Source organism: Podarcis erhardii (genome assembly GCF_964252035.2).
Source record: "Podarcis erhardii genome assembly, chromosome: 2".
Classification (NCBI taxonomy): Eukaryota; Metazoa; Chordata; class Lepidosauria; order Squamata; family Lacertidae; genus Podarcis; species Podarcis erhardii.
The window spans coordinates 59,129,249-59,151,061 of NC_138498.1; the positions used below are offsets into that span (position 1 = coordinate 59,129,249).

At 44.0% G+C, this 21,813-nt stretch overlaps 1 protein-coding gene across 1 annotated transcript in view; it reads left to right on the forward strand.

The window, feature by feature from the left end:
- Window positions 1-21,813, forward strand: part of JADE2 (jade family PHD finger 2) — a 145,426-nt gene that overhangs the window by 18,809 nt on the left and 104,804 nt on the right. The window contains exon 3 of the mRNA XM_081850324.1: window positions 3,312-3,397. Within this exon, the coding sequence (XP_081706450.1) occupies window positions 3,312-3,397 (86 nt within the window). The remainder of the gene's footprint in view (window positions 1-3,311; window positions 3,398-21,813) is intronic.

The following is a 21,813-nucleotide window of genomic DNA, read 5'->3' on the forward strand; positions in this document are numbered from 1 at the left end:
GTTCTAACTCAGTAAGAATCAGCTTCATGTGTTGTGCTTTGCCTCTTGAGTTAGCCATGTGAGGCTGGATGATTCCACTCTTGGGATCAGACATTTCCTGGGGATTTTCCCTTGCTGACCCAAACTTCTAGGTGGAGTTTAACATTTCTTCCACGTTTAACTTTTTAATACAGGGGTGTACACATCCAGGACTTGATACATTTAAATGCAAAATGAGAACAGCATATTATTACACATCTTTCATTATGTCTATACACATCTTTATACTCAAGTGTCTTTCTTAAAAGCATAACCAACCACCTCTTAGAATAGAGCGTCCAAAAGCTACAGTGGTGCCTCGCAAGACGAAATTAATTCGTTCCGCAAGTCTCTTCGTCTTGCGAGTTTTTCGTCTTGCGATGCACGGTTTTCCATAGGAATGCATTGAAAATCAATTAATGCGTTCCTATGGAAACCGCCTTCCCCCGACCTCTTCTGGCGGGCGGCATTTTAAAATCGCCCGGGACAGCGGAGGACTTCTCCGCTGTCCGGGCGATTTAAAAGCCCCTGGGAAGGCAAGCAGGGGGGACAAAGACTTTTGCCCCCCGCCTGCCTTCAGAAGAGGTCCAGGACAGGCTTCGCGGACCTCTCCGCAAGCAGCGGGAGCGCTCCTTGCGGAGAGTTGCCAGCGCGCCCAGGCTTCGCGGCCCCGCCGCCCGGCTTCGGGACATCGTTCCGATGCCAGGCGGCGGGGGGAGGCTTTCTCGCCCCGCCGCCCGGCATCGGGACGATGCCCCGAAGCCGGGCGGCGGGGGGAGGCGTTCCTGCCCCGCCGCCCGGCGGCGGGACGATGCCCCGAAGCCGGGCGGCGGGGGGAGGCTTTCCCGCCCCGAAGCCGGGCGGCGGGGGGAGGCTTTCCCGCCCCGAAGCCGGGCGGCGGGGGGAGGCGTTCCCGCCCCGCCGCTCGGCTTCGGGACATCGTTCTGATGCCGGGCGGCGGGGGGAGACTTTCCCGCCCCGCCGCTCGGCTTCGGGACATCGTTCCTATGCCGGGCGGCGGGGGGAGACTTTCCCGCCCCGCCGCCCGGCTTCGGGACATCGTTCCGATGCCGGGCGGCGGGGGGAGGCGTTCCTGCCTCGCCGCCTGGCATCGGGGCATCCTTCCGAAGCCCGGCGGCGGGAGGAGGTGTCCCCGCCCCGCCGCCAGGCTTCGGAGGAGGTCCGAGGACAGCGGGGAAGACGAGCTGCGCTTCCCCACTGTCCCGGAGATTTCCCTGTGGGCTGTCGTCTTGTGAAGCAAGCCCATAGGGAAATTCGTCTTGCGAAGCGCCTCCAAAACGGAAAACCCTTTCGTCTAGCGGGTTTTCCGTCTTGCGAGGCGTTCGTCTTGCGGGGCACCACTGTATATGCAAGTACGGGACTGTGATCTGCAGTGTTCTTTAACTCATGTAAGAGTAACAACACAGTACAATAATTGGCTTGCATTTAGTTTTGGGTTAGATTTCCCCACACAGATGTTTTCAGAGTAGTATGCATGGGTAGGCCTCAGCATGGCCTATATAGAACTACTTCCATAGCCTTTTACCCCTTGAGGTAGTGTATGTGCATCATTACACATGCCGGCATGCTGGCAAAGAGTTCGTCTACCCATTCAGATTTATAAGTGTCAGACTCAAGGAGGAGTTGACATGTGGGAGGGAAAGTTTGCCCTCCTGACCCACAGAATAAAGCAAGTTTATTCTGAACCGAGAAAGCCAAAGGAGATAAATGGCAGCATAAGGTTCTATGTTATGATTTAATTGGAACAAGTCAAGCAACAAGGACCTTTTTAGCCTGCGGGGACTTTTACTGCAATGGCAACAGCAGCTTTTCCCCCCTCTTTTTTTTTTTTTGCAGACTCTCTGCATGGAGAGCCTTTTAAAAAATGGTAAATGTGTGATCTCTAGCACTTGAGAGAGGATCAGAACAGAGCTTCTGCATAAACTATTTAAAGCAACAGCTAAAAGAGCAAGTTTCTGTGGCCTTCCTCTAAATAGCAGAACCACATAACAATGGATGGTTTTATCAAATACCCTGGCTGGCATCTTAAATTGGATTAGAAGAGACTTAACACAATTAACAACAGTTTGTAATCCTTGAATGTCTGCAACCTGTAAAATCCACCCATTCCGTGACTGCTTGTGTGAGTACTCAGCACCTCATGTGAAGTACACTTCAATGACCAATAAAATTAAGGCTTGTTGATGACACTTGAGTTGCTACAAGGGCTCTTGCCGGGCTGCTTCATTGTAGACCTCACCATGTCTAAAAGCTGCCATTCTTGTCACTTGGTAAAGCACCTGAGGGAGTTGCTCTAGCAAGAGACTCCTCCCAGGGTCATAGGAAGCTGCCTTAAACTGAGTTTATCTATATTGATCCATCTAAATCAATATTGTCTACATTGACTGGCAGTGGCTCTCCAGGATTTCATGCAGGGCTGTCTCCCAGCCCTACCTGGAGACGCCTGTGCGGCTTGAACCTGGGAAATGCTTGCAGTGATGGAGCAATCTGCTTAGCCGTGTTGAATCCTTCACTTTGGGTCTGCATAGGTTGGCTCACAGTGACTGTGATATATTATTAGCACAGGGGGGAAAGTAGGAAGGAATCACCCAACAAAGAGTTAGAGCTAATTAAAAACCTCAGCTTTGTTATTAGATTTCCACTAAGGTTTGTCCACTCTTATTAGGCTTAAAGCTACTAGCCCATAACTGAAGCAACACTTGATGCTTCACCTGGATTTGTATTTTCTTAAGACCCAGATGCTTGTCCAAATTAGAAGCATTTGAAGTACAATAGCTACACAGGATATTCAAGAGCATCATTTAGGACAGTGGTTCTCAACCTGTGGGTCCCCAGATGTTGTTGGATTACAACTCCCATCATCCTTGAGCTCTGGCCTTGCTAGCTAGGGGTGATGGGAGTTGTAGTTCACCAACATCTGGGGACCCACAGGTTGAGAAAGGCTGATTTAGGAGAAACCTATATGTCCAATCAAATAATGCATCTAGCAAAGAGATAATTCAAACAAGAGGCAACAGGAGCAAAACAAAGCTGCTGGCCTCATGTAGAACCAGTTTATATACCTCTGCTAAGTTTCACCCAGTTGCTTTGTCAGATGTTCTGGTGCATTGAATTATTCTCCTCAGCAACACAGTTGGTGTTCAGATTGCAGTCCATAGGTCCTCAACAAATGAACAGTAAATTTCTTGTTAGACACAGTTAGATGGTGATTAGACTTTTCTTCATGGAAGTCTTGCTGTCGTTATCTTAATGAATTTTGTTTTCGTTTGAAGGTCAGACAACATCAGCTTCAAGATGCTCCAAAATTCCAAATACAAAATCCGGTTGGTCAAGACAGAAGGAGAAGAAACCCTCAGAGGTAAGTTGCATTTCATCTTTCTGTTCCGCCTCTGTGTTTGGCATTTGTTGTGTATGTGTGCGTGTGTGTAGGTTTAAATACAAAAAGTAATGTTCTCAAACCTGAAGTTAAGGGCAGCCCTTGACACACCAGCAGGGATCAGAGACACTAGAAGGAAGCCCATATCTCTCTCCTTAGAAATACATAAACAATTCTAGTGAACTCCCATCTGAAGATGCAGAAAGCACATTAGGTGACTATCCAGCACCATTTTAGTGCAGGGCCAGAACTCTGCTTCTCATAACACCTCTCCAGCTAACAGCTGTAGCTGGGGCTAGATCTGGTCCGAGGAATTACAGCTATATGACAGATCCCAGTTGAGCTTTGCTAGAGCTGTCTGTCTAGTTGCTGTCCTTGGTCCTGCAGTACTTGGCTTTCATTGCACTTTTGATCCAGGTAAACCCCTAGTTCATCCCAAACTTGAGTCCAAGACAAATGAAAGCCTCTGCAGACATTCATTCACTGTCATTTGTATTCTGGTTCCACTTTTTGTCTTGGCGTGGTAAAGCCTTAATCACATGTTTACTCCTTGATATGCTTACATATGTATATATTTTAATTTTGCACACTGGTGTGGAGCTATTGGGTAAGCTGTGACCAAGCAGAAGGCATCCAGAGTTGTGGTATATGACCATCCACAGAAAGACTTGGGGACAGTCCAGTAAATGGCTTTCCATAGAGCTCACTAAAACCTAGGGCTAGCCTTGAGCATATCGTTTGTAGATGATGGAATGTTACCATCCTTGCAGCACTCATGGATCAGTCTAATGTGTGAATGAGCCTGACACAGTGGGAAATGCTCCAACAGACTTCCATATGGCTTCCAGTTTCTTTAGCTATTTTAAGACAATAGCTAAATTTGACTGGATGACAAGTATTCTCAGTAGACCACAGTTTAGAGTTATCCTACATCTCCCAACAAAAAGCAGTTTGCGTGTGCATTTGGGTGGTGCCAGTTTTAACTACAGCTAAAGATGCAGTTCTGCACTAGTGGCGTTTGGGATGAAGACTCCACATAGTGCAGGAACGAATGTATTTTGTTTATTCTAACGTTCATTGGCTGTGTTTCCACTGAAAACTTTGCTTAAGGCAATGCACAATAAAATTAAATGCACAGAATAAAAGAAGCAAAACAGCAAACTACAACTCAGCAGAGAACGGAGATCAAATTCTATACATCAGTTACATTTTTTAGTTTCGCTGCCTGGTACTTGTGGTGAAGAACAGCTCATTTAACAAGAAAGGTTAGTTATACATATTTCTCTAGGGCCCCAGGAAGTGTGTGACACACAGTACCCAACAGAAGAATCAGATTCCTCAGAGATGAGGTGAATCACTCATCACAAGCTGAAGGAGAAACAGCTTGGCCCTTTCAAATGACAAATCAGGGTTGGAAAACTGTTCTCTTTGGTTGCCTGAGGTGTCATTCCCCATTGCTCTAGCAAATACCATTCCTTTCCAAGATACCACGTCTCAGGAATTATGCCTTTGCACAGACTGAGAACACACATTACTGTAGACTGAAAACATGAATTTTGTTGCCATGTGGGAAGAACTGGCTGTTCATGGTGAACAGGAAAGAAGATATAACGGGTGCTTTTAACACATTTATTTATTGTGGCTACACCTGTATGTGTGGTTACTGAGATAGAAAGGAATCAAAAGCATATAGACAGGCTTGAATAACATGGCCTTGTGGGATCTAAAAAACATTTCCTGTCAAAGCACTGGTGAATCTTCACTGTAGTGTAAGCATTATTAAATATTTATTTCTAAATTTTAGAATTTTTTTAAAAAGTACTTAGAATTAGACAGCACTTTCAAGCACTCCACATACAGTGACTTGGATCCCAAGTTGCTCCTCCATTCACACCAGGGAGATGGCAGTTTTTGACTGCACCCCCCATCGCAAATCATCCCCAAAGATTTCACAGTCCCCAGGAGCGTATTTTCAGGGGACACCAGAGGAAAGCTAAGGCATGAAAGCCCCATGATTGTGAACTCTGTTGTGATCCAAGCCATTACAATGAAACTCTTACAACAACCCTGCAAGGTGGGTGTGTATTATCAGCCCTGTGTTGCAGATGTGGGTGTTGAGGCTGTGAAGCAACCAATGACTTGCCTAAAGCTAGACATTAACGGCAGATGTAATACTCTGGGACCTGCTGATTCATAACTCAGTCTTTTAGCCACTCTGCCACATTGACTCTCCAAATGAGCTAAGATGCCGCCTCTGGCACACTAAAAAGCAGCCCTGGATTCTGGAAGGCGTGGGATCCAAGATGAACAACCCTAGGACTGTCCCTCTTGAGGCCGTGTTCTAGTTCCATCTTTGAGCTGAGATGCCCTTCTTGTTTCCTCTAGATAGAAGCATAGGCAGGACAGATAAGGAATCAAAGGCATTAGTGCAACATAGTCATTAGCTAAATCAAGAGTGGTGCTTATTATGAAAGGCTGTGTGACAAGGGATTAGCTATATGCATTTGCAGTGCAACTGGAAAAACGAGCTTCTTTGCAGAGGAAAAAAACACACCAAGCCTTTTGTCAACACTGAGGTCATTATGCAGCATTATCAGGACACCCAGCAACAAGCCTGAGGCCCGTTCCAAACAGTCAAGGTAGCTGCCATGTATCTGTGGAGATGGTGAGACTATAGAGTCCTAACATAATATAGGCTTCTGCTTACATATGTGTTAGCAATGTGGTTTACAAACGTGTGCCATAATGGCTCTCCTTTGGCAAGACAATATATATATATATATATATTTCTTTTGAGTGCCTGAAGATGTATTTGAGTGGTGATAAAGCATAGTGAAATCGTAGTATGGATGGAATTGCAAGGCTTTTCACTGTTCTCCTGTGTCTGTTCCTCTTATTCAGGAGCTGGCTAGTGACATATACCAAGGGAATATGTATGTAAAGAAGTAAAACCAAGGGAATTGGGGAATACCCTTCTTTTGGCTGCCACAGCACAGGTTAGCCAGATACAGTGGTACCTCGGGTTACAGACTCTTCAGGTTACAGCCTCTGCCAACCCAGAAATAGTACCTTGGGTTAAGAACTTGGCTTCAGGATGAGAACAGAAATTGCGCGGCGGTGGGAGGCCCTATTAGCTAAAGTGGCACCTCAGGTTAAGAACAGTTTCAGGTTAAGAACAGACCTCCAGAACGAATTAAGTTCTTAACTCGAGGTACCACTGTACTAAAAACAAAGACTGTACAGTATGTGGTTAAGTGATCTTAAGTGTGACAACCTCTTTTGCCCTTTTCCAATCCTGCAAGATCTCTGTCATCACCTTCCCATTGTTCCCTGAGTTTCTGGTTCCTGGCCTCTGAACAGCGTTTAGATCTGACCTTGCTGTGTTTGGGATCCATATTAGCTGGGAGCTGCCAGAAATTGTCCACTGAAACTATCAACTTAATGTAGCCATTCAAAGGGCAAATGGCATACTAAGAACCAATAGTAAAGAATATATAATGCCTCATTTACAATTATATTCTGCCTGCCTTTTGAATATTGAGCACCATTTTTGGTTGATTTCTTATGGAAAGGATTTAGTAGACTTTGGAAAATAAAGCAGAATAAATTGACCAGGAACATGGACCAGGGGCCTTAGATAGCAAAAGGGAGAGATGGATGGTAGTACTATATCTTCATAGTACTGCAAAAGTGAATGAGGAAATGCTTACTTAAACACACAGGTTTTAAAACAGATGTAAGAAGATACTTTTACACAACTCACTATTAACCCACAGAACTAATTATATCGGGAAGGAGTGAAGGCTAACTTGCAACCAAAAGAGGTTTTTATATTTTCACAGAAGTGCATCAGTGGTTTTGACCAAGATGTCCAGAGGCTTGGAATGTGGATTAAATTCTGCATAAGCCTTTTGTATACCTCTTCTGAAATTGCCAATACTTGCTGCTTTCAGTAAAAGGGTTGAAAACATCAATCACTTTCTAATACATAGGATTCAGAACAATTATTCACAATGGGGCCAGTTCTCAAACCACACACTAATGAGAACAACACAATCCTATAAATGAACTCAGAAGTATGTCCTGTTGAGCTCTATGGGACTTGATCCCACATAAAGACGTGTAGAATTGTAGCCCTCAGTGCCTAATCTAGGTTCCAGTCCCACATCCTGTTGGAATTCAGGCTCGGTCAGAGGGATGTGCCTATCTGCAGGCACCGGCTGAATTCCTTTGACCTCCCTCCGGCGAGGTCCGTTCCGGCGATTTTCCTCAGGCTGTGAGAAAAACACACCAACTGCTTCTCCTCCTTCTCCTCCTCCCTGCATAGTCCCCAGGGAGGGGAATGAGACTCAGACAGAAATGTAACTACATACTTTATTTCTGTCTTTAGCAGTCATACAGTCAAGATGTCTACTCTCTTCAACAAAACAGAGAGAAACTCCAAACTCCACCTATGTACATCCTGTACAGGTCATATGACACACACTGAGCTCATATCCTGTGCTCAATAAGGATGGACTGCCCCTTTGTTTCCATGGCAGCAGTCACACACATCCTGTTTGGCTTTCCAGCCACTAGCAGCTGTTTGAGCTGTTAGAGCCTTTGCTTGCTGCAGCATTGCTGCTTTAGAATAACATACTCCCCCTAAAGTATCAATGCGTGCTGCAAGCAAAGCGTCATCCAGAGAAGAAAACAAACAGTTGTTATACTTATAACACTCCCCTGTTGTTTCAGTTCCACCCTTGGAACTACCCGCCACTGGTTTTACCAATGTACCTCTCTGGTTGTGTGTCTTCCAAGGAATGAGTGCTTCTGCATTACCTTGGTTAACAACTCCCTGTTGTGCCTTTGTCTCTGACTCAGACACAGCTTCAATCTGACCTTGGTCGTTTACAATAGCAACAGCTAGGTTAGTGACTTGGCATGACCTCTGCCTGACGCCTCAGACTTCGTGGAGCTGCCCTTGGCTCCCTTGTTCTGACGTGGCTTCTTGCAGTACCGCTGAAGATGCCCAGTTTGTCCACAATTGTAGCATTGGACAACGTTCAAAGCTACGGCATTTTCTCGAGTAGCTGTAGCAGTGGGGGTGTCAGAACTCCGTTCTTGTCTCCCCCTGTCCTTGACTTCCAGGGCGGCAAGTCTGTCATGTTCACAAAGAACCACGGCAAAGACCCTGTCCGACGTTAAATCTTGCGCTGGGAGAGACCCCAGCTGACTGGCAACTGTTTTGTAAGTCCGATTCAGACTGTTGATCACCATGAAGCAAAACACTTCCTCCTGCAGACGGAAATTGCGTTCCACCATCTGTTGACGCAGAAATTTCATTTCCGTCAGCTGCGCTTGAACATCTCCATCAGGCGCAAGCCTCAGGTTGGTCAGCTTCTCAAAATACAGCAACGCTGAAGAACCTGCATCTCTCTGATGTGTCCTTCTCAGCGTGTCCCAAACATCTCTCGCGTGCTGTAAATCCTGTATATGAATAAGCTGAGAATCTGACACGCACAGAATTATAGCAGTTCTGGCCTTCACATCCTGTGACTCCCAAGCAAGCGTTGGTGCTGGAGGGATGGGGTTCTCAATCACCCCAAACAGTCTCTGATTCTGCAGCAGGGCCTTCATCTTAATAGACCAAGATGCGTAATTGTCACTGGTCAAAAGGGGCGGAGAAGGCAGGGCTCCCCCCTTCTTAGCATCCATTTTGAGTCTTTGCACTGACTCTCAAACACAAGCCTCTAAAATCCAATAGCTGGCTTGTTTACACTCTGTGCACCTGGCAGCTATAACACTGGCCGCTTGCAATGTCGTTTTCAAGAGTTTTTTTCTAAGGGCCTAGTCAAAACTAACTTGCAGCCCTTATCTTGAAACTGGCCTGTGTTGCTAAGTAACTGCATTCCTTTTCCTTGGACAGGAAAACCACAGGAATGTGTGGAATGCAGAGTCCTTCTCTCTCGGAGCTGTTTTTCCCAAACGCGGCTCCCTCGAAGCAGAGAATGAATCAATCTGCATTCACACTTCTAAGCCCGAAAATCTCATACCTGGGCTCCGTAGCTTGGCTTTCAGCTTCCTCTGGTGAGCTTCTGGCTGCAGAGAAATAGCCTCTCACTTCAGGCTTCCATGGAGCAATGGAAACAGCAGCTCTGCCACTCTTCTTGATGCAGACTCCCATGGATCGAAGCAACCATCCTCTGCTACCACTGTTGGAATTCAGGCTCGGTCAGAGGGATGTGCCTATCTGCAGGCACCGGCTGAATTCCTTTGACCTCCCTCCGGCGAGGTCCGTTCCGGCGATTTTCCTCAGGCTGTGAGAAAAACACACCAACTGCTTCTCCTCCTTCTCCTCCTCCCTGCATAGTCCCCAGGGAGGGGAATGAGACTCAGACAGAAATGTAACTACATACTTTATTTCTGTCTTTAGCAGTCATACAGTCAAGATGTCTACTCTCTTCAACAAAACAGAGAGAAACTCCAAACTCCACCTATGTACATCCTGTACAGGTCATATGACACACACTGAGCTCATATCCTGTGCTCAATAAGGATGGACTGCCCCTTTGTTTCCATGGCAGCAGTCACACACATCCTGTTTGGCTTTCCAGCCACTAGCAGCTGTTTGAGCTGTTAGAGCCTTTGCTTGCTGCAGCATTGCTGCTTTAGAATAACACATCCAAGCTTAAGTGAAAGTATTAAGATAAAAACCAGTTCATTCCCATGGCTCCAAGTCCCTATCTAGCTGCCCATGCTGGTCTTGGAACTCACATTCCCATTTCTTGCCAAAAAGGCCCTGAACTTTGAGCAAAACAAAGCATTGCCATTCAAATTAAGCATGTTTATGAAAAATGGCCTTATCTTCTAGTTAAAAGCAGTTTTATTCTTTGTTTTACTTTTAAAGTCCAAAACAGAATCAGAAGCTTTAGATCTCAGCCAGAAGCAGATTTCACACAAACACAGAAAAGTTAACCAAAGAGGAAGGAACTCTGGTGTTTCCCAGGGACGCTTAAAGCAAGCTTAGGTGTCTAGCAGCACCAGATTTGCCAATCTGCAGCTGCTTTTAAAAGCATTGGCTGTTGGTGGAGGGTTTAAAGTGCCAGTTGAATTCTAGTGAGATTGGCTAGAGCTTTTGTAGGTGAATAAAAACAGCCTTGAAATGGATATAGAAAAATTAATAGGAAAGCAAGTGAAGAGGCTGATGGGAAGAGAGAAAAGTGAAGTGGTTAGATATGAAGCAGAAGTGGTTTTGTGCCAAGCCAGTGAAAAGCAGCACATTATGGGAGACGGAGAATTTCAACAGTTGCAAAGGGGTCTGACAAAACTGCTGACCATTATCATCTTCAGGTTTCTCTTGTTTGTACGCATCACTGGGGTAATAAAGTTGAGTCTTCAATGCAGCAAGAAAATGGCTTCTAAAATTATCTTCCTCTAGATTAGGGTCCAGTGGAAGTCTGTTTATGGTGGTTAAGCCCTGCTTGTTTCAGCTCTTTGCAGAGCATATAGACACTTCTCCTGGTAGGTATGTACTTACTGTAGACTGCTAGCCACAAATATGCTTAAACTGCTTAATTGATTTGACTTCCCTGTATTTAAGGCAATTTTATTGCTTGCAGAGTTCCTACTTGTTTGGTCCTGTTGGTCAGCTGACTTTCAGTTGGAAACCAGACAACGGTGGTAGTGGTGGGAATCTTCAGAGCCCTATTTGAAGATGCTGGGGATTGAATCAGGAAACCTCTACCTACAGAGCAGATGCTCTGCTACTGAGCTGCAGTGCTTCATGTGTAACATCAATTCATGGATTCCATTTGCACCCATCTGCCTTTCCACCACATGCATCCATAAGGGAATGCCTTGCAGAATGGTAGTTTCCCCCAAAGTATAAATGCAAGTAGGCCTGAAAATGATCTGCCTCTACTCACAGTTTGAGGACCGTAAATTGTAGTCCTGTAGGGCCAGTGAGTAGAGGCAGATCATGTTCAGGGACGCGGGTGGCACTGTGGTCTAAACCACTGAGCCTAGGGCTTGCTGATCGGAAGGTCGGTGGTTCAAATCCCCGCGACGGGGTGAGCTCCCGTTGCTCGGTCCCAGCTCCTGCCAACCTAGCAGTTTGAAAGCACGTCAAAGTGCAAGTAGATAAATAGGTACCGCTCCAGTGGGAAGGTAAGCGGCTTAGTCATGCTGGCCACATGACCCGGACAAAGCCTGCTCTGCCCCATTAAGCCCCATTCCACTCCCTTTCCTGGTTGCCTCTGGGTTGCCGTGATGCGTGCGTGCACAGTTGTGCACTTTCTAAATGTGTGTGAATTGGTCCTTGCCTGTAAACTGTTTGGTTTAGTATGGAATATACTGACCACAACACCCATGGAACAAAAAACCCCATAGAGTGTGATTCACCTAAAGATCCTGCATAAGGGATTCCACTTGTGCCATGGAGTCCCGTCCCCCCACAGTCCCCTTCTGAATTTGGCTCTGGGGAACACTGGGAGAACCCTCAGAACAGCATGCAGGGGGAGGAGCAATTGTTCTGTCTGGCCAGCTGAAAATTTTGTGCAGACAGACTGATCGCCTCAGCTTGACATTGAATTCCACCCATAACGTTATGTTTATACTGAAGGAGTGTTATACTGGCCTTCAGGGCAGATTAGTCAGAACAGATGTTTCAGATTGGAGTGTTATGCTTTGGTCAGTTACTTTGGAGTAATCTCAGTGGCTTCAGTATACGTACTCTATGCTAAAGATTCTGCAAATCATAGCCTTAGGCTCATTTTAATACTCATGCAATAGCATGAACTGAGCATAAACAATTGTTCCAACACATTAATGAGCCTTCTCAGTGTGAGAACTACACAGCCTGCATCAGTGTCAGATTGTTCCTTTATGGGCAAAGTCTACAGCTGATAAAGTATTCAAATTAAGCAAATTTATGCAAAACTGTCTGATCTGCTAATTAAAAGCGGATCTAAGCAATACTTCCTCCAGTTTACTTAAGATGTCTAAAATGAAAATGATCACTTCTCCTAAACATAGTTGCTTGGAAAGTACATCTCACTGTTTCAGTAGAACTTTCAAGTAAGTGTGTTTTGGATCAGGGCTTAGAGTCTCATTTCAGAATATGGCAGTGTCGTGGATTGGCTAGAAATAATGATACTTTGAGAAGTGGCTGATTGGTTCTGCATTGATTGATTATACAGTTTCTTTTAGATTCTGTCAGCCTTCAAACCATTCATGAAGTTAGTGCCCAGTTGACTTACTCTTGCTTGGTAATTCCAGAGCGCAGTCCATTAGGGGCTAATCTCACTGGATTTTAATATTCTAGATTGCATTTTCTGTGTCTCTTAAAAATAATACAACATCTAGTTGAACTTTTTTTTAAAGAGCACTTCATATTTGGGCAGGTATAGCCATAGGATGGCTTCCAACTCTGACTATAAGTTGCTTATGAAAAGCTAGACGGCAGCCTTTATGATATTTGTTTATGATTATTCTTGTAATCTCAGGTTCACACAAGCAAAGTATTTCCTCGGCCTTGAACCGAAACCTGTGATTGGTTGTTTGAGCTCCGAGAAGTAAAGAGTCATGCTGGTTGGGTTATCTTTTGTTATGGCTGTGGCTAATATATGGGGCTATTGCTTCCTATTGATTCAAGGCTTTTAATTCTTCAGAAGTGTTTAAAAAGAATACCAACCCACTTTCCTAAGTAGGCAATAAATAAGAACCTTTGCAAATAGCATGTTGAAACACACTTGTGGTGATTTGATTCAGCCTCTGCCAGTCTCAGGAGCTCAGAGGAGTGGAAATGACATATATTTCCATTGAGCTGATTTTTAATGACAGTATTTATCATGTTAAAGCAGTAGCCGATGCAGAACCAATAACTCAGAAGGACAGATTGCCAGTCCAGTACCTGCAGCACTTCCTAATGCAGGGTTTCTTACTGGCTTTGGAAGTTATAGATGTTTGCTGTAGGTTCTTTGGGAGCGGGAACTTTTCTCTGGGTGAATGAATTATCCATTCACAAACTGTGTGAGGCAAGAAGAGTTCCGAATGGATGACACAGAGCTGATGAATGGCACCACAGGGGCGCCAAGTATGGGGTGCTCTGGGTGCCTGAGCACCCACCAAAATTTTGTTGTGGGTGCTCAGCACACACACCACAGGGCCCCCACACAACTTCTGAGGTCGTGCAAGGCCTCGGACAGCATCTCTGAGGCCTCAGAGATGCTTTCTAAGGCCTTCTGAGGTTTCAGAACCTGGCTTCTGGTGGTACCAGAAGTCAGGTTCCAAGGCTGGGGGGGGGGGCGCGGGTGTGATGTCATACACTGGGCACCCATAACCTGGGGCCCAAGTTGGCTCCCCTGGTACACCATAGGCTTTATTAGAGCAACCAGTTGGCAATTCACCCATCAGTCAGTACAATGGCCCTAATCCAATTAAAGTTGGTGGTGCCAAAGTCCCATTGAAACCAGTGGATAAAACACATGGACTAACTTAAGTCCAGTTCCTTTCAGTAGAACTTAAGGTCAAAGGGTTATATCCAATGGAATCCCCTCAAAGACAAAAGGCTTATTGATCCAGTGGCAGCAAAACACAGAAGGGAAGTGGTTTGAGCTGATTCCTCCTCTCACTGACAGTTCCGTCTGCCTTTGGGAGTGGTAGTGCAAGGAGGCTGCAGGACTGAGGGTGAATTGGCAAAATATACACTCCCTTCTCATTGCACTAATGGGAACTTCCACTGCATCAAACAGTTTTCAGCTGCTATCTTGGCAGCTGTCACCAACTGAGTTTATTATTGGCAGAATTTGTACATTGGAACTCCCTGATTATTGACACCAGGAGAAAATATACATAAATAAGAAAATCAGGGGAAACATAAATAAAATACAGCATCTTCACAGACAGGGAAAGAAAGGTAATACAATACAGTGTTGTGCGAACAATTAGTCTATCAAACTTAAATTTATATGTGCATTCACAGGCTTGTCAGATAAATAAAAATAGATAATAGCATTGCTTCCTATGCTCTCTTTTCTCAGTTTTTTTCTAACACAAACTGTTTTCTGTTAAGACTAATACCTCAGACCAGAACATGTTCACACTATCCAGACCTTAGTTTCTGGCCACATGTCTCCTAGTTTGGAAATGAAATGAAATGAAATCATACTGTTCAGCAAGGAATTTTTCCTTTGTACTTCTTTGTCCCCTTGGATACTTTATTTATAGGAAATTTCTCCCAGGAGGGCAATTTGACATACAGGTAACTCTCAACTTACACACATATAACTTGTGCGCATTCAGCTTGATGTGCTTGACACTTAGGGGAGGGGGAAGGAAAGGGGGCTGGGTGTCCATGGAAAAAGACTTTGGCAATCCCACCTGCCATTGAACCCAGTGTGCATTGGCTTTACACGCTGTCCCCAGAGCGTAACCCTCATGTAAGTTGAGAGTCGCCTATCCTATTCTAAGCTGATCAAGTGTCTTTCAGAATTTTACTACAGATGACCATGCCAGTGCTAACAAATACAAAATGATCCCTTTGTTTAAGTCTATCTCTTCCTTTGTGTATAAAAATCTGTAGAGCTAAATAAAGAGGAATGACTGTCTATTTAATTAGACAGTCATTTTGTCATTTGTGCTGACAAAAAGTTGTTTTATACCCCTGTCCATTCCATTGCTCCTCCTCTAGTGGTGTTCCAGTTAAGTTCTCACTAGAGTCTCTGACTCCTGAGTGGAACCAAAAGAGGCATCAAATCAATATTTCACATGATAAAGAGACCAGGCCCTTTACAGGCACATTTGCATCTTTATTTATTTGGCTAAATTGGATTTATTACATAGTGGCGCTCCCCTTTTTTCTCTATGAACCAACAGAAAAGACCTCAGTTGGCAACCCAAGAGCCAAGTGTGTCTTAATATTGGTTGTAGATAATGTTTTGCATAGAAGTCCAATAGAGTGTATAACTGATGAGACTGTATAACTGATGAGGCTATATATTAAATGATCTGCTATTATATTTGAACAAGACATGGAGCTGCAGTAGGATAACTGGGACCATTCCCGATGCCAGGTGTCTCACCCATTTGGTCCATATTTTAAATGTTGTAGATGTATAAGCATTTTCGAAGAACTGTAAAGAACCAAAATTTTGTTTCCAGAATGGGAGGGTGCTGTGCTGTGTGTCCTCCAACTACATCCCTCATCCATACCCGTTGTTCATTCTCATTCTCTATTAGCAAAGGAACCATATGGTTTAGTTGACATGCTTCCAGTTCATAAGTTTATTTTTCTAGCCAACAGCCATGACAAACTTTTATTAGGCAATAGTATTAATAAAATAATACATCCATAATATAAAAACTTTTATTAGGCAATAGTATTAATAAAATAATACATCCATAATATAAAAATCCATATTATAACTAAGGCTTTGTGCATCTCTGACAGCTAAAATTCTGTTATTTTGCCTTTTAAAAATCCAGCTTGCCAACACCCATGATGTAAGAGAGAAGTTTCCAGAGACACCAGCAAACTGAAATCCAGCTTGATTTCAGATTAAACCTCCGAATCACCACAACAATTTATAGTGATTTTCCTGATGCTTTTGCAGCCAGTGCATAGATGGCCTCTCTCTGTGTTACGAAGCTATTATTTTCCTTCAGAAGAAACCAAATCCTTTCTGCTGGGGTGTGCCTGCTTGCTTGTGTGAAAAGGGTTTCAGAAAGTGATCTCTTGGATCTCTATATGAGGGGCAGTCTAACAGATAATAAGTGATGTAGTTTACCTGAGGTTGACCACAAATACAAAGTCTGTCTGAGTATGTTATAGCGGCCATCCAATACTGCAGTAGGTGTCGCTTGGAAATGCAGCTCAGTAAAGGCATTTCTTAAGGAAACTGGTGAGAGCTTGGTCAGATAATGAGCTCTGAAATGCTCTGTTCTCAAGAGTGGATACCAAGGGGGGAAATTGGTGTTTCTAATTAGTTGTAGGTTCCTTCTGGATTCTATCTAGAAGAGCCAGTCCTTTAGTTGACACTTATTCAAGTTCAAAATAGAGCTCATTTCTGAAAAATAATAATACAAACATCTTGACAAGCTGCTTTCCAGAGTTGGTTATCGCCCGATTCTATATAGCGCAGTACAGGAAAATGCTGAACAGGCACAGTAGCAATTTTAAAAATGTACTTCAGCTGAGTACAGTCCACTTTTGCCTTAATTGTTGGACTGGACTCTGTGCAAAGAAGAACTGCTCATATCCCTGATGGTAGAGAGTAAAGCTTCTGGGGGGAAAAAGGGGTGCCAGGACTGCCTCAAGCAAAGCCAAAATAATGCAGCCCAACTCTCGTTGGGGCAAAATTTCCAAAGGTGTTTGTGGCACTATCCAGACACTTAATTCCTGCCCTCTTCTGTTCCATCCTTTCCCCCTCATGGTGCCAACATCTGAAGCTGATCTCTTTGCCCAAATACATGGCAGAAGCAGTCATGGCTTCAAATGCTATTACCTTCCATCTTCCATAACTTCCATACTCTGCTTTCTTCTCCAGAAATTTGTTACATAGAGAAGGCCTGTCTGTGCAACTAATTTCTGCTTGGGGGTGTCCTGATTGTCTTTTGCCCTGTGGCTACGGAAAGGCCAAATAAACTAAAGCCATAAAGCTGATTAACCGATCATATTCCTGACCAGTTTATCATTCTATTAAATTAGAGGTGTATCCCTTTAAACGTTTCTCATTGTTTGGAGAAGCAATTAACATCTTCCAAGCAGATCAGTGGAACTGGTGTTGCTAAGCAGCAGAACTTTAAAGATAATTTGTCAATTTCTGCAGAAGGAAGAAAATAATAAACAGTGCTATTGAGAGAAAATTGCTCGTTTTCCAGTATGCAACTTTCCCTCCACCACCAGGTCTTCAGTTCACCATTGCTCAATTTATTCTTTATTTAGCTTCTATAAATAATTCGGATTTGTGTGGAATGATTGAGTCTTTTCCCAAACGCTAATCCTAGATAATTTGAAACAAAAGGGGGGAAATGTTCAGATTACAGTCTGAGTATATTAGCTGTTGGTAGCTTTCCAGACCACTTCTGTGGTTTCTTTTAGGCCTTTTCTGCAGCATTCCATCACTTCTAAAGGACCCTAGTTTGAACATTCATAATTTTGTGCATTTCCAGCTCCACATCAGAAGATGTATCATCATCACTAGAGTGGTGGCACACTTCCTTGTCTTTGAATGTGGGAAGCTTATCTCTTCAGAGGGGCACTAAACAAGTGAGGTAGCAATATTACAAATCAAGGCTGTGCATGCCTTTCCATTTTCAAGGAAATAGTTGCAGTCATTTGGCATAATATTAGAACTAATCTGCTGTCTCGGTCCTGATATGAAAAGCCAGAAGAGACAGCTTGGGAGTAGGGGATGCTGGGAAAGGGTAAGTTAGTGAAGGAAAAAGCAGAAGCTTGCAACCTGTGTGGATGTTCAGGTAAGATATTTGTCCCAAACATCCATTCTGGATTCTACAAGCTCTCTTGAGCTTTGATACCCTGCGACTGTTGCGTGTTTTCCATTGGTCCTGGCTCACCAGGTAGCCAAAGCCTCACATACAGCTCAGTATATGTAAGCTTTTCAGCAAAGATGCTGCTGCCAGAGGCTGCAGCAGGGGAGAACATGTGTTCAAATACAGAGAAGCCATGACCCCCATTAAAGCCATCCTGGTGACATAGAATGAACTAAATAAGTGGAGCCAGGTAGCTGCTGGAAATCAGTCAATCAATCAAACAAACAAAAACACCAACCAACCAACCAACCACCACCACATTTCATTTTTATGGTAAGGAGCTTGCTTGCAAAACAAGATTCCTTTCTCATCCAGGCACATGTCAAGGAGAAGGTGTGTCCACCTGCTGCTACAAAAGAACCCCAAAGTGATTGATTTTTAATGCTTGATCTTTAATGCTTGATCTTCACTGCCTGTGTGCCTGCGGCATGGAAGTTGGGGGTGGGGAGTGAGTGAGTGAGTGAGTGAAGAGGGAGGGGGACTGCAATGAAAGCAGCAAACTGTCAGGTAGCTGACTGTCAATTAAGCGAACTGCTCTTCATTCATGACCTTCCGTTAGCCCACCCTCTGCCGAAAAGGCCTCCAGATGGTGGGGAGGGCGAGGAGGAAAAGCACTTTACTGCAACAATAACAGATTACGGAGGCACGCTTAACTCTGCTGACATTTGGTCTGTGAATGAGATCTCCCCCTTTGTAGGGGTTCATTGGGTGGGAGTTCAGACGCTGCTTGGATGGGACAATATAAGCAGATAGACAGCCAGATTAGATGGAGTTAGCTTTTATCTCCTGATCCCCTATTAAAACTGTTTGGGTGATTCACGCCATTGAAGATTCCCATCTGTGGCTTTCTTTCTTTCTTTCTTTCTTTCTTTCTTTCTTTCTTTCTTTCTTTCTTTCGACTCTGCAAACAGTATCAGCCCCCAAGCGCTAATGCATTATATAGTGCCCAACAGCTTACCATTTAGTTCTGTTGAGAAATTTTCATTTTTGTAGTGCACACCTCTACAGTCACGCCTGCAAGTGAAAACATAGTACTGGTTGTATGGATTTCTGGCTTCCATTTCCAATTTCCTTCTACCACATCTTAGAACAAGACAGTATTTCTCTCTTGTAACAATTTCCAGAGGGGTTAGCTGTGTTAGTTTCTTGCAGCAAAAACCGAAATGAGGGGGGGGGGGAACAATTTCCCTCTGACCTTGCTGTTTACAATTCCTAACCACCAGCAGCTTCCAACCATGCGTACAGATAGATAGATACCTGTAACTCAGGACAACACTTCATGCATCTGATAATGTGGACTGTATTCCATAAAAAATCTTTGTCTTTAAGGTACCACTGGATTCTTTGTTGTTTTCTCTCTTGTGCTCCAGTACTTCCATTTCACCAGAATATATTGATAAAAAGGTCCCAGCCGTTGCATACCCAAATTTACTAATATCTCTGTTCATAGACACCTACCTATAACTTAGCCTGACATGAAGCCCTAAACTATCCACATGAGAATATAGTGTTTTATGTTGAGTTTAATACACTGGGTGCAAATTCTGTGTTTTATTGATGGTAGGTAGAAATGGGTTAGGGTTGGTTAGGCAAGTGAAGAGTTGAAGCTATCTGAGATGCTGGTGTTAAGGGCTTGGCAGAGCTAGGAACTCAAAAGCTTTGCATCAGCAGGACTATCTTGGATGGTTTCAGGACCATGGCTAGAGTGCCTATAATATTCTCTGACAGGCAGGTAACACCGACCATGTTTGAACAATCAGATCTTTGTTTAATAAACCAAAATGCTCACGAGCTCATGGTTTAGTGTGAAGTTTGAAAGTGTCCCATGTAACATGAGAGCAGAGAGCAAGAGCGTACTTGCGCAGGATGCAGAGCTCAAGGGAACAATGCATTTAAGCAAAGCAAAAGCCATTCCAGATTCCTGCAGGCAATCCCTTGCTTGGACGCAGGGGGAGGCAGAGCTGAAGTATCACTACAACTTAAACCATAGGATACTTGAAATGTCATTCCTTCCTATTGTTTAAGTTGTAGCATGTGATTCTCATTTAGCATGCTTTAAAAATGGGAATAAACAGATTCATAGAGGATAAGTATGTCAATTCCTCTTAGGCATGATAGCTATAAATGGAACCTCCATGGCCAGAGGCACCCATCTATTGATTATTGGATGCTGGGAACTTTTCATCCAGGGGGCGGTGAGTGGGCTTTGCTTCCGTCTCCCTCGGGGTATCTGATTGGCTGCTGTTGCAGACAAAAAGGTAGACCAGACCGTGTCACATTGCTTTGCTCAAGCATTGCTGCTTGCTGCTTGTTTTCTGTACCAGTTTTGCACTGATGGGGAGCTTCCAATGTTAACTTTTTAAACTGACGCTGTTGGCTAAACCTGCTGTGATAAATCCCTGCCCTGTTCCACAGTTGTTTTTGCCTGTGTCACTTACTGAAGAAGCTGCTCTTGCCAAGGTTTCAAAATGCCTATTTTCTGGACAAAGCTAAGAGCTTCTCCTGTGTCTTCTTTCTTCTTGGTGTCTCTACTTCTTCCGGACGCTATCAGTCACGTCACCCTCTGATTCTTCTCTTCTTCAGGCTGTCTTCTTCCAAAACTCTTCTTGTCTCTCCAACTGCCTTTTATTTGGTCAATTCTGTTTGGTTCTTTCATTCCCCATGGGAGCTCTAGAGAACTTAGCCTTTATTTCCCTCCTCTTCTCACTCTGTATGTTTGTCTTCAGATGTTTTCTTTTTCTCCCTTTATGTTGAGGAGTCTCCAGTCTGCATTTCCACCCCTGCCTCTCTCAGTTGTCACTATGGCTGGAATCCAGACATGTCCACAATGGACCGAGAGGGCCAGTTCTTTGCCTCCTGTTTTCAGTGTGCAAGTTCTCACTGCAGAAGAGGCAAGCTACTTTTTAACATTGAATAGCAGCTTGTTTCTTGGACAGTGGGAATTTCTGGTGCTTTTGCCCTGAAGTCAACTCTTCCATTGTGAACCACCGTGGGATGTTCAGATGAAGGATGGTATACAAATTTAATAAATAACAACAACCTCCATCTTTCTTCATGTCATGCTGCCCATTGAAATTCAACACAGCAAAGACAACATTCCCAATTTCTTTAGCAAATCTGTTTCCTCTCCTTGGTTTTTTTTGGGGGGGGCGGGCATTGGTTATTGTCAGATACTTTGTAGTCTCCTTCAAGCAGCCCTGGTCCTCTCGCCATCCTTCAGTTTCAATATCGATGCTGTTTTTTGTTTCTTTGTTTTAGGTCTTTAAAACCCTGAAGCGTTTAAAGGAGGCTTTTCAGAGCAAGGTTTAAAATGGGCATAAAATGCTGTCATTAAACCACATCCAATATATGGGCAGGCAGATTGTCATGGTCACCAATCCTAATAGATATGCAGCGCTTAGCAGACTAGGCATCTGGTGGAGGCTTTGCTTTATCTTGTTTGCTCTGTCCCTTTAGGAGATAGTCACTTGGCAATACTCAGTAACTTAAAACCACCTCTAGCCTGATCTAGTGACAGAGAACAGCAAACACATGGAATGTATTTCTAAAAGGGCAACAGTGTTCATTATGTTTTAGAAAAAAAGTCCTAGATTAGCATTGGGCTTCCTTTCCTTTTTTATTAGCTGTCTTATTGCCTGATAACTAGATATGCAAAACTGCAAGGATTCTGACATCTTTTGCAAATCCTGCCTTGTATTTAATTAGCATTTATCTTAATCTCATTTTAATTTTTTTTCACACCCAGCAGCGCAATCAAATGCTACTGCGGCATTTTTTAACAATTATGTTATGTTGGCAGATAGAGACTTCAAGGAAGCTGACCTTTCTCAAGCCCAGACTTATAAAAGAGTAGGCTGTTAATTATG